This window comes from Microtus pennsylvanicus, chromosome 5, assembly GCF_037038515.1.
Source record: "Microtus pennsylvanicus isolate mMicPen1 chromosome 5, mMicPen1.hap1, whole genome shotgun sequence".
In the NCBI taxonomy this organism is placed as follows: domain Eukaryota; kingdom Metazoa; phylum Chordata; class Mammalia; order Rodentia; family Cricetidae; genus Microtus; species Microtus pennsylvanicus.
This window is the reverse complement of record NC_134583.1, coordinates 8979994-8992858: the sequence shown is the minus strand read 5'-3', so window position 1 is coordinate 8992858 and position 12865 is coordinate 8979994. Positions and strand designations below refer to the sequence as shown.

Sequence of the window (12865 nt, the reverse complement as noted above, 5' to 3'; positions counted from 1 at the left end):
TACTGAAGAATGACTATTCATAAAAAGTAACTTGACATTTTAATGTTAGTAGTAAGTCTTTTACTTGATAGCTATTAGATCATTTAATTTACAGAGCTGATGTTAACATTAAATCTTTTTTATTTACCAGATTTTGTAAGACTATTTTAATGGTAATTTATGTAATATGCTGTTCTTTTAAGTTTGATAATAATTAAGTTGATTAATATTTGATCTTTTAAAAACTGTCTTCAATTTTTTTACCATCCATCCATCCATCCATCCATCCATCCATCCATCCATCCATCCATCCATCCAAGTATATAGCCTTGGCTAACCTGGATATTCCTCTGTAGACCAGGCCAGGATGGCCTTGAACTCATAGGGCTCCTTCCGCCTCTGCTTCTGTTTCTCAGTGCTGGGATTAAAGGCATGTACCACCAAGCCTAGCTTGGTTTACTTTAATCTTGTGGAAATAATATTTCTAGACAAGAATTTTTATGTAGCTAATTAAAAATAGAGTAGATTGTTTAGTTGATGTAAGGATAGAAATCTTACAAGTACTTTTGTTTACTTTTAGAAAAACTACTTGTGTAGAAGAGACACGGCAGTTAGTAGAACACTTAACTGCTTCTATGTGGAGACTAGAGTGTTTACTTTAGTAGTGATACAATTATTTTATGATGTGTTCTTTCCAAAGTTGGGCAGCTTAATTTTAGGTCTCTGGCATTAATCAGTTTGCATGTAAATTTAGAGTCAAATTTAGTTTTAATATTTCATTCTTGCAAAATATTAATATTTTAGTGAAATTTTTACTACGGCTAGGTCTAATGACTGTTATAGATTGTAAAATGAAAACTGGTTATTAGTCTAAATGCCTTGTCTTGAAGTACATGACGAGTTACAGTGGTTTTTCTCTTTAGCAGGGCGGTGTTGCCATGGTGAGAGCTTGTGTTTCCATGACATTTGCTTGCATATTTTGATAGGTCTTCAGCTGAAGAAGGGCTCTGTTTCCTGGCAGACTGGAAAAGTGTCATCTCCCCACCCCCACCCTGGAACTGTGCTATTTTTTCAATTGAGAAATATAATCACTTCTGAGGAATTATAATAGTAAAATGTTAAGAAAGAAAATACACCTTGTTCATTTAAAATATTTTTTCTTGTTCAGTTTTCAGAGTGTAGCAATTCTTAACTGCTTAGTGGAAGGAAGAAAAAGGAAAACACCAATTTTTAGGTTTCATAATTCATAAATATATGCCTTCTAGTGGATTTTGATGACAAAATAAACAGTTACAGATGATTAACTTTTAGCCAGTCTTAGCTGGATTTAGATATATATTCTTCTGTACAACTGTATGGTTAAAACAATTGGTCATGATGACATGTTGGAGGCTGAGAAAGGGAAAGTAAATATAATCTGTTTAGAAAATGAAAGGATCAGTGATGCCTTTGAGGGTGAAAGTACAGATCATAGAAAGTCAGTTCTCATATAGATGACAGCTAAACACCCAAGGAATAGGATAGTTTTATTATTATTATTATTATTATTAATATTGGTACTTTATTGTTAAATGTTGAAACATAATGGTAGATTTTTTTTTTAAAGAATTTACGGCAGTATACTTAGTTTCAACTTTTCACTAGATAATATATTCACAGAAGTGTAACAGTGAATCTAAAAGTGATATATAGAACAGGCTTTTCCTCTCTTTTAGTTTTTATTATTTTAAATTTTTAGGCAGAGTCTCATTGTGTAACCTAGACTAGCTTCAAGCTTGCTGAGATCTGCTTGCCTCTGCTTCTTGGTCCTGGAATTAAAGGCATGTACCTTTATGCCCTCACCTCTAGTCAAGCTTTTACCTATGTTTTCATGATTTCTTTATTCAAATCTGAGCAAGTATTAGTACATTAATGCATTCTTACTTCCACTCAGCTTTCAAAGCTGGTATCATTTTATGCTTTGCATTTAGTATTTATCCAGAAATTTCTATTCTAACATATAATGCTAATGATAAGGTTTTTAGCATTCATAGGATCATATAGAATTCTAATGAAAAGAGGGTGCCTGTCACTCATGCTTGTAACAACAATTTAGGAGCTAATTAAATATAAATATTTTGTTGATAATGCATGAATCTTTCTTCTTTCCCTCTGGTACTAGGGATTGAACACATGGTCATGTGCTTGCTAAGTCCCTGAGCTGTCCTGGTGCCGGGGGATGCTGCAGAACTCCAGAGCAGTCCAAGCAGCCTTGGGGAGCTCTGGTCATTCTTACGCTTTATACATTTGTAAACATACAGACCTTTAGAAGATATATTTAAAATTCCTTATTTTGTGACATTTTTACTTACACAAATTGTGCATTACTGAAAAGATGTATTTTTATTTCGTGAATATGGGTGTTTTGTCCACTTTTTTTGTGCGTGGTGCCTTAGGAGGCCAGGAGATAGTGTTAGATGCCCTGGAACTGGAGTTAGAGGTGGCTGTGAGTCAGCATGTGGGTGTTGGGAACTGAAACTGGGTCTTCTACTAGAGCAGCAGCACTCATAACCATCTCTTCATCCCCTAAATTATATGTTTTTAAAGGTTTACACCTTGGTGTTTTGATAATCATTTATAAAGTGATCAGCCCATTCCATATAACCAACATCAATCATCTCTAAATTTACTAATTTTGTGCCATTGGTCAACTTCATGCCTTTCTCGGGATTACAGTTCCTGGCAACACCATCTTTCTTTCTACTTTCATGAGTGCTTAGTTTTGATTGCACTTGGGAGATCCCATTTGCTTTCTCTTTCTGTATGTTAGTTTGCAGAATGTCTTCTAGCTCTATTTGTAAAGTGGAGAATGGCGGGATATTTTTCTTTTTAAAAGCTGAATAATATTCCATTGTAATTTTAATTCCTTTATTTGTTATGTTTTAAAAATTCATGCATCTATTAAAGAATTTAACTGTTACCATACTTGGGTATTGTGAGCAGTGCTGCAGAGAGTGTGGAAGCATAGGTTCTTCTCAGTGATCCTACTTTCGGTACCTTTGGATGTGCTCAGAAATGGAATTGTTGGCTCATTTAGTAGTTTCATTGTGGAATTTCTACACTATTTTCCATAGTGCTGTACCAGTTTTCAGCAGGTGTTCAATGCTTTCTTTTTTGTCCTGTTTCACAAGAACATTTGCTCTTTTTGGTCTGTTTGCTACAATTCATCTGAGTAGATGTGAGGTGAGTTCCTATTGAGGTTTGGTTTCCAGTCTCTGGAGATGGCTGAGTAGGTAGACATCTTCTTACACACGCCTGTTAACATCTGTTTCTTCCTTGTTCAGGTTCTTAGTTCCTATTTTAATTGGATCATTTATATTTCATTTTTGAGTTATGTGACCATATATTTTTGTATATGAAATTCCTTATTAGACATATAGCTTTCAAATATTTAACCCCCTTCCCCTGTAGTTAACCCTATATTGTGTTTCCTTTAATGTCCTAATTTTTCTTATTGTAATGGAGTGGTACTTTTCTTGTTAATGTTTGTTGCTTGTGCTTTTAGTTCTGTATCTAGAAAATTACTTTAAAGATCTCTTGATATTTTCCCCTAAGGTTTTTCCTGGTTTTACAGTTGGAGGTTTAATCACTTTGAGGTGTGTGTGTGTGTATGTGTGTGTGTGTGTGTTAGTGTTATGTGAATCCCTGTTTTTCCATTGGCCCACTTTATTATAGTAGTTAGTGTGCATTTTTATGTGGAATAATATATCTAGATTTGAATATTTACTCTGTCTAGACACATTGCTTATTTTCTGTTTTTGGTGACCCATGAAGACAGGAGATTATGATGAATTAACCTATTTATAGACTATTCTAAAAATCATGTGATTTGATGGCACTCAGCACCCATGGTTGGTCAGGAAAATGCACAGTAAATGATAGTTATTAGAAATTATTACTGTCTTTATTACTCCATGTAAAGACTGCAGAAGAAGATGCAAACTAGAGGAGACAAAGGAGGCTAGATTGGGGGCGTGGCTGTTAGTTTCAGAAGCTTGAATCCTATTCAATCAGCTAGCCAATCAGCTGGAGTGAGAATAGTTAGATTTGACAGGGTTTGTTGGCTATAGGGTAGCAGCTGGGATATCACAGTGTGAGGGAAATCCTGGGGTAAGTGATGAGTGCAGAGTGATAGAGTCTATATATCTATATAGAAAGTGAACCTGACTAGGTTGGAGTTCCTGTTCAAGATGGAAAGGGTAGCTTTTTGTTTAAAAAACGAGTGATTTCATTTTAGATTTAAAACTTTCTGGACCCGAGGGGTGTTGGATTTGTGCTTGATGTACTCATATTCACAAAGGAATACCTAGGTTTCCTTAGAGTAATTAAGAAGTGAAGATTTGGGAATAATTTTTGTGGGTAGATTTGGAGTCTTCTAGAAGTGACTTACAGTGAGAACCAGTTTCAAAAAGAAACAAAACAAAAAGGTGTGAGGCTAGATATGTGAAGACCATATTTATTTAAAGAGTGGAATTGCAGCAAATGGTAAGGTGGTACGTTGAGAAACCATCATGTGGGAAGCTTGAGATACAGTATTTTCCGAACATGGCTACTAGAATTTGAAGAAGAACATACAACTTTGGTCTAGACATCCTGTTTTTAGGAAAGTAAAACTTTAAACTTCCTTAATATTATTAAGTTAGTAAAGTCAAAGAGGAATTAAGCATTACTTTTTGTGCAGTTGCTGTCACTGACTTGTGGCCTGTTCTGGGCAGTGTATCTATAGTGGTGTTTCTGGCTGTGCCCCTAGATGGCAGTAATATACCTTCCTTATGCCAGTCTTTCCATCATTTTCAGCCTCTTCAGGGCCACCATCTAGTTGAAAACTGCCGCCTTACACATACCTGTCAGTTTCCCTCTGTCTAGTTCATGTGTTTTCTTTATAGCCACACTAAAGTGCACTTTGAACAGAGGTCTGGCTATGTTTTACATTTCCCTCTCATAATCTGATATTTTTAATATTTATGTTGATTGCATTGTTGCTTCTTTAAAGACTGTGGACATCTCAGATTATATTGGGCTGTGTCCAAACACAAGTATTTCTCTTGTTTTTCTCCTTTAAACAGTTCACTTGTTAAAATCAGGTTTATTTATAGGTATCATATTTATCAGTTAGCTAGAACTTTGATAATGATTTTAATATGAATGTATGCTGGTGAATTCATCACTCCTTATTATGTATTAGAGTATGTATATACTTGTATACTTAAGCAAAAGTTTATATTTCGAATGTGGTAAGTCATATATATTTACTTTCAAAAACCTTAACCTTTTTTATATAATATCTTGGCCCTTTTACTTTGGAGACTGTAAAAAAAGAATTTATTTATTTGCCTCTTTTTTTTCTAACACTTATCATAAATACAAACAAACAAATATGAATAAATGATGACTTGTCTTTGAGTATGAATTCCCTTGCCCAGGGCTGTGGATGGATTCAAGGGGGCTAGGCATAGGCATTGTGAGGCATAGGGACTTGCTGTCGACATTACAACTCATTCTTTTTTGCAGATACTTCTTTCTTCTTTACTCTCTTTGTTTATGTCATGACTCACTTTCTGAGATTTCTATCAAATATCCTTAATTAGCAAATGTAAGTTGCTGTGGGAGCTCCTTTGGGGCCGATAGCCTTTAAGATACCAGCCCACTTGGGTGTGGAGCTCTTATATTATAAATGCAGTTGTAAAGTGTGTGCTTGCTCTCTTGCTTCCGGTTTTTGCTCCTGGCTGCTTTTTTGGTTCCTGTTCCCCATTCATGCAGAGGACTGTGATCTAGGACAGTGATCTGTGAGTCTTCCCTAAATAAATAACCCTTTATTATATGTAATTTTGAACTAGTGTGGGATTATTTTGTAACTTCTGTCATCAATAATTAAATTTTATTATAGTCTTTTCAGAGATGAGTTGATAATTGGAAACATTTTCCAGTTTGAGCCGTAAGGAAACTATGCAGAGCAAGTCTGAGGAGCTTTGTTTCTAGTCACCTCTCTTCAGGTTTGGAGCTAAGAGCCTCCAATAGGAGAGAACATTTGATGTCTTTCTGGATCTGTATCATCTCACTCAGTACGGTGTTTTCTATTTCCATTCATGACCCTGCAAAGTTCATGATTTCAGTTTTCTTACAGTGGAATAGCAGTATTGCATGGTATACATACACCACATTTTTATTATCTATTTGTCAGTCGTAGAACATTGAGGTTGTTCCCATTTCCTACCTATTAGGAGTAGAGAAGCAATGAACATGGTTCAGCGAGTAGCTGGAGTGTGATGCAGAGACCTTTGGGAATATACTTGGGCTTATGGTAGGTTTATTTTTAGCTTTTTGAGTATTCTCTACACGAATTTCAATATTTAGATTCTTGATTTGGTTTCTGACTATGATGTATGGTAGGGAATCCTCATTGTTTTGTTTGTGGAAATCTTATTGTCTCAGTATTACTTTTTCCTCTTGTATATCCTTTAATTTACTTGATCGAAACATCTTTTTTTACATACCCAGATCTGTTTTATATACTCAGTATGTGAGAAAAATAGTTAAAAGAATGAATGGCTCCTTGTTTTTTGTTTTGTTTTGTTTTGTTTTATGACTAGGTCTCCGGGCAGTCTGGCCTTGAACTCCTGATTCTAGTAACTCTACTTTCAAATTCTGCTGTTATAACAATGCCTCCCACTCTCAGCTTTTAATTTCGATGTTTCATGTACACATCAATGGTGTTGGAGGCTGTTTGTTTGTTTCCCAGCCGCGTGGCAGCTCAGACCCGAAGTGACCACACAGAACCATCTTATTTAAACCACTGCTTGGCCCATTAGCTCTAGCTTCTTATTTGCTAACTCTTAGATCTTAATTTAACCCATCTCCATTAATATGTGCATCACCACGAGGTTGTGGCCTACCAGCAAAGTTTCTGCGTCTGTCTCTGGCAAGCTTACATGGCTATCTCTGTTCACACCTTTCCTGTTAACTTCATGTGGTAGTTTGAGAATGGGCCTCATATGTTCTTCCCCAGTTGATGGAACTGTTTGGCAAGCATTAGGAGGCATAGCCTTTTGCTGTAGGAGGTGTGTTACAGGGGTTGGGCCTTGAGGTTTCCACAGACTTGTATCATTCCTACTGTACTTTTTGTCTTTTGCTTGCCCTTTGAGATGTGAGCTCCCAACTACTTCTGCTGCCATGCCATTGGTCCTTCATGGACTCAAACCCTATGGAACTGAAAGTCCACTCAAACCTGTTTTTATCAGTTACTTGTGTGTGCATTTTATCACAATAATAGAAATGTAACTAAGACACCTTCCTTCCACAACTGTTCGTTTTCCTCCTTCCAAATAATCTTCTGCTTTTATATCATATGTGTTTGTGTATGAAATCAAGTCTAGAATTCATATATAAGAACATGAGGCGTTTTTTCCCTCTTATTACTCTTTTATTTTCTATTTCTTCACCTTCAAGTTTTGAACCTATTCCTTTCTTCACATAGACCCACATATATATATATATATATATATATATATATATATATATATATATACACACACACACATATATATAATTCATATATTTGCACTTAAATCTAGAGTCTGCATATGAAAGAAATATAATATTTTTCTGAGTCAAGGTTAGCAGCATCCTTTTTGTTTATTTAAAATTTATTTATTATTATTGTGTATATATATGATGTGTGTGTTTGAGGTGGGATGGAGAGATGGAGAAGGGTGTGGAGGTAAGAGGACAACATTGTGGGATTGTGGGTCCAGGGATTTGAACAAAGGTCAGAAAGCTTGTTCAGAAAGTGCCTTTGTCTGTTGAATCATCTCAGTAGCCCAGCACTATTTCTTGAAGAGAATATTCTTTCTCCATTGAATGAACTTCATGCCCTTGTGAAATGTCAGTTAATTATACACATAGAGCTTATTTTTGTACTCTTAATTCTATTCCATTTACCTGTATGTTTATCTTTATGTAAAGTAACATACTGTTTGATTTGTAGCCTTGCAGTAAATTTTTAAAATGGATTAGCTTCAGGTAGCCTAGTTGGTAGAGCTTTTGCCTAGCATGCACGAAACCCTGGGTTTGATCCCCAGTACTAAATGAAATGGGTTTGGTGATATGCCTGTGATACCAGTACTTGGGAGGTGGAACCAAGAGGATCAGAAGTTTAGAAATTCAGGGTCATTCTTGGCAACATAGTAAAATTGAGGCTAGTTTAAGATGTACGAGACCTAGACTTAATTTTTTTTTTAAAATATGTCTTCTAACACCAATATTATTTTAGTTAGTTGGGGTCGCCTCTAGTTTCATATGATATTTAAGGTGGGCTTTTCTATTTCTGCAAAGAAAGACCGTTGATTGAGAGTACATTGATTCTGAGTTATTCTAGTTGCAGGCTGTTGCAGTGTTGGGAATGGGAGCCAGGCCTTCATGCATTCTGAGCTGTATTTTTAGTGTGTTTTCTTTTAGCTCTGGAATCTAGAAATTTACTGGTGAAATATAGAAGCAAAACTGAATTTCTTTGTGTTAGACATTTTACTAGAATATCAGGAATTAACAAAAATTGTCCACTGAAAACTATAGCATTGCTGAGATTCATTCAAGGAGACCTAATAGGTAGAGATGCAGTGTTTCTGAACTAGAGTCTGATTGTTAGTAGGATAGAAGGCGTGTTCGGCAGTGCAGCAGATGAAGGAGGGCAGAAATACATCTGAGACAGCTATTCTTTTGGAAAAAGTGCCTTAGCAAGTGCAATCTCTCACACGGTATTGGACTAATAGTGTACTTATCTGTCAAGCAGTAAATCTAGTTTTCCTTTTTTGAAAGATGTTTATGATTATTACATATACATAGTGTGTGATAGGAGTGGCACGTCTGCACGGAAGTCAGAGGACAGCCTTGTGGGTTTAGTTCTCTCCTTCCTCTGTATGGTCTGGAGAGGCAAGGGCCTTTACCCTTTACTTCTCCCCTGGTTGCCTAGTTTTCCTTTACATCTCTCCATAGATACAAAAGAATAAGAAATGTATCATCTACCCAAAATAATTAAAACTGAAACTTCTTTAAGAATATGTGGCAGAAAATTCTAGTGATTTTTAGATCAAGAAAATATTTCTTAAACAGGGATAAACTCCACAAATTACATAATTTTAAAGTGGCTTTTAAAAATACTTTTGCTTGTGAGCCTAGCCTTTAGTGACTGAGACATCTCTCCAACCCTAAAAGTGGTTAATTTTGACTTAATTAAAACAAAAAAGTTTGCTCAGCAAAATAATTTTTTTTTGATTTATTTATTATGGATGCAGTGTCTACACGTCTGCCTGGAGGCCAGAAGAGGGCACCAGATCTCATTACAGATGGTTGTGAGCATATGGCTGCTTGGAATTGAACTCAGGACCTCTGGAAGAGCAGCAGCAGGCAGTGCTTCTAACCACTGAGCTATCTCTACAGCCCTGCAGTAAAATGAATTGTTAAGGGCAGACCAGATGCTACAGGCCTGTAATTTTGGGTGCTCTGGAACCTAAGACACCAAAGCCAAGACCAGTTTGGTCAATTTAGTAGGATTTTTATCTCAAAATGAAAAATAAACAGAGTTATGGGAGGTAGGTCATTTTTGGATTTAGTATCCAAGAGGCCCCATGTTTAAACATTTCCAGTATTCTAAAAAATTAGTAAAGAGGGAAAAATGAAAGGAAAGGAAGAAAGATAAATTGTTAATATAATACAAAGAAAGTGAGCATGTTGGTGCATCCTGTAATCCCAGCACTCAGGAAGTTGGACTAAGAGTATCATTGTCAATTCAAGACCAAATTTTACTGCATAACGAGTTCCACACCAGTCTTGTCTCACTCCTATCCCTGATGCCTCCAAAAAGAAAAGAAAAGAAAGAAAAGAAAAGAAAAAAAAAGAATGTTGGGCGGAGGGGGTGGGCAGAGAAGGAAAAAGGCTCATGATCTGCACTTCAGGAGGTGGGAGCAGGTTCAGGAGTTCAAGGTCATTGCAACTACATAGTGAATTTTGAGGCCATACTGACTTTTACGATAGTTCTCAAAACAAGAGCAACAACATTAGGATCGAGAGGTGATTCAATAAAGTACTTGGTGTAAATACTTGAAGATTAGAGTTCAGTTTCTTCCGAACCCACAAACCAATAACTGACTTGGTGTAGTGGCAGATGCTTGTCCTAGCACTAGGAAGATAAAAATAAGGGGATATCCTTGAATTTGATATCCAGTCAATTCAGCAAACTCAGAAGCACTGAGAAACCCTGTCAAAAAATAAGGTGTATAGCCAAAACAATTAGGAGTAAATTATTTGGACACTTTGGTGAAGAGTCCAGGGCTCTGCCTATACTGTGGACACTGTTGGGTTGACTGCCCTGCTCTGCCGGAGCAGGTCAGTTTTCACAGGTTCCTCTTCCATGGGAAAATCTCACAGACTTCCTGAATCTTGCAGCCTAAGGCCAAAGCAATCCTGTTCAGCAGCTGAAATTATAATACTATCCTGTATGATTTTGTCACCCCTTTATCATCAACAAAAAGCTTGGAATGTTAGGTTTCAAGAAATTTGTCATTCAGAAGTCTGGTATTTAGACAAAAGCAAACATTCATTCCCTCAGGAACTTAAGCAGATAGTTCCTATTGCTAAAATGAATCGGTTTCCTTATCTTTGACAAAAGGGGCGTATGGCTGCTCCATTAACCTTTGCCTAAGGTGCTGTTTAGCACATCAATTAGAACACACTGGCCACTAGATATCTCAATATCACCAAAACTGTTATAGAGTCACCCTGGCTCGCATATCCCATCGCCTACCCTCGATCTCTCCAAATCATAGGGGAGAAGCATCCTTTTCCAGGTGTCAGGGGGATCAGTATAGTGAGAGAAGCTTTCTGCCACAACAATGTGACTTTTGTAGTATTAGTAGACGTAATAGGCAGCTCCAGGGTAGAGGAAGAGAGGATAAAGCAGCTGAAGAGATGGAGAAGGCAGTTCTTATGGGGACCAGGAGAATCTTCTGGGAAAAGGGAGGGTTCTGATAGAAGGAGACGGGTAAGTGTCTTTAAAAAGAAAGATGTGTTCACGTGGAGGGCATAAAGAGATGCCCTAGGAAGGTGTAGCAGGCTGTAGTAAGTAGATGAGAGGCAAATGCTTTGAGCAGGTTGAGGGAAGAAGCAGATGAAGACTGTAGAATTTGGAGTCGAATTTGATGGGTAGCAGAAACCAGCATAAACAATGATCCATACATACCCCAGGAGAGTCAGATCAGCAGCTTCCTGTGGAGTGGTTGAGACCCTTGAAGGGAAATCATATATGCCAATTCTGAGGTTTCGGCACCAAGTGAACAAAAATTGAGGTATGGTGATATAGGAGGTTTATTGTACGAATATTACAGGTATTGGGCAGAATTCAGCCAGAGACTTCTGGAAGAGTCCAGTCTTAATGGGGCCATAGAGGTGGAGGAGGAGTGGGAGTGAGAGAGGAAGAAGAGAGAGGAGAAAGGGAAACTAGTGAGCCAGGAAACCAAGAGGCCAAGAACCTGCATAGCCAACATGCTTGGGTAGGGAAGGGAAGCTGCAGGGAAGAGGAGTGAAGCTCAGGTGTTGACTGAGTTTCTGTCCTGCCCAGTTCCTGCAATCGTTAAGTCCCAAAGAAATCACACAGAGGTCTACATTAATTATAAACTGATTGGCCTATTAGCTCAGGCTTCTTGTTAACTCTTATAACTTATATTAGCTCATTATTCTTGTCTATATTAGCCACATGGCTCGGTACCTTTATCCGTGCGGCAGTCACATCTTGCTTGTTCTGTGGCTGGGTCACAACTTCAGAAAGCAGAATCTTCTTCCCAGAATTCTGTTCTTGTTGCCCTGCCTGGTTGTCCTGCCTATACTTCCTGCCTGGCTACTGGCCAATCAGCGTTTATTTAAAATATAATTGACAATACAGACCATTGTCCCACACCACTCAGGCTGAGAGGTTGAGGTTAGAGGGTGGGGATTGCTAGCCAAGATGACTCTAACAGGTATTGTTGATGCTGAGAGTATCTGCTTTGATATGTTTAACATATCTCAGACCTTTTAGCAATAAAAACTATCTTTTTAAATCTCCGAGGGAATGCTGACTTTCATCTAAATGCTGGACCTTGGGAAAAGGAGTTTCTTGAACCCTAACATCTCACAAGTTTATGCCTGACCATCATGCATGAGTCTTTGTATGTACACACCCACCCGCATACACATAAACAAGCAAATAATAAGTGTAATTTAAAAAACGTAGATAGGGGCTGAGAGATGGCTCAAAGGTTAAGAGCACTGACTATTCTTTCAAAGGTCCTGAGTCCAATTCCCAGCAACCACATGGTGGCTCACATCCATTTGTAATGAGATCTGGTGCCCTCTTCTGGCCTGCAGGGATACATGAAGGTAGATGCTGCATATATAATTAATAAATAAATCATTAACAAAAAATGTAAATAAAAATAGAAATGTTGCTTAATAAAAATTATGTGTGCTTAATGAATTGAACCCTAAATTTTACCTTTTTCTTGATTATTGTTTTTACTTTAGAAATACAAGCCTGGGCGATGCGATGATATTTTGAAATGGAAACCTCCTAGTCTGAACTCGGTGGATTTTCGACTTAAGATAACAAGAATGGGAGGAGAAGGGTAAGTGTGCACTCCAGGCCCGAATAAGGACTTTGTTTAGTTTTTGAAATCTGTTCTTGCCTTGTACAGCCCCAGCTAGTCTTGAACTCAAGATCTTATTATTTCCCAAGTCTTGGGATTATTAGCCTATATTACCATTCCTGACTACCTTCATAAAGTTTCACCCCACCCCCTGTCTGATTTGCATGAAATCATAT

The 12865-nt window shown here is 37.3% G+C and overlaps 1 protein-coding gene across 5 annotated transcripts in view; it reads left to right on the top strand.

Moving 5' to 3' along the window:
- Positions 1-12865, top strand: part of Rngtt (RNA guanylyltransferase and 5'-phosphatase) — a 183759-nt gene that overhangs the window by 78522 nt on the left and 92372 nt on the right. For all 5 annotated transcript variants that reach the window (XM_075971255.1, XM_075971252.1, XM_075971253.1 and 2 more), the window contains one exon: positions 12568-12668. In XM_075971255.1, the coding sequence (XP_075827370.1) occupies positions 12568-12668 (101 nt within the window). The remainder of the gene's footprint in view (positions 1-12567; positions 12669-12865) is intronic.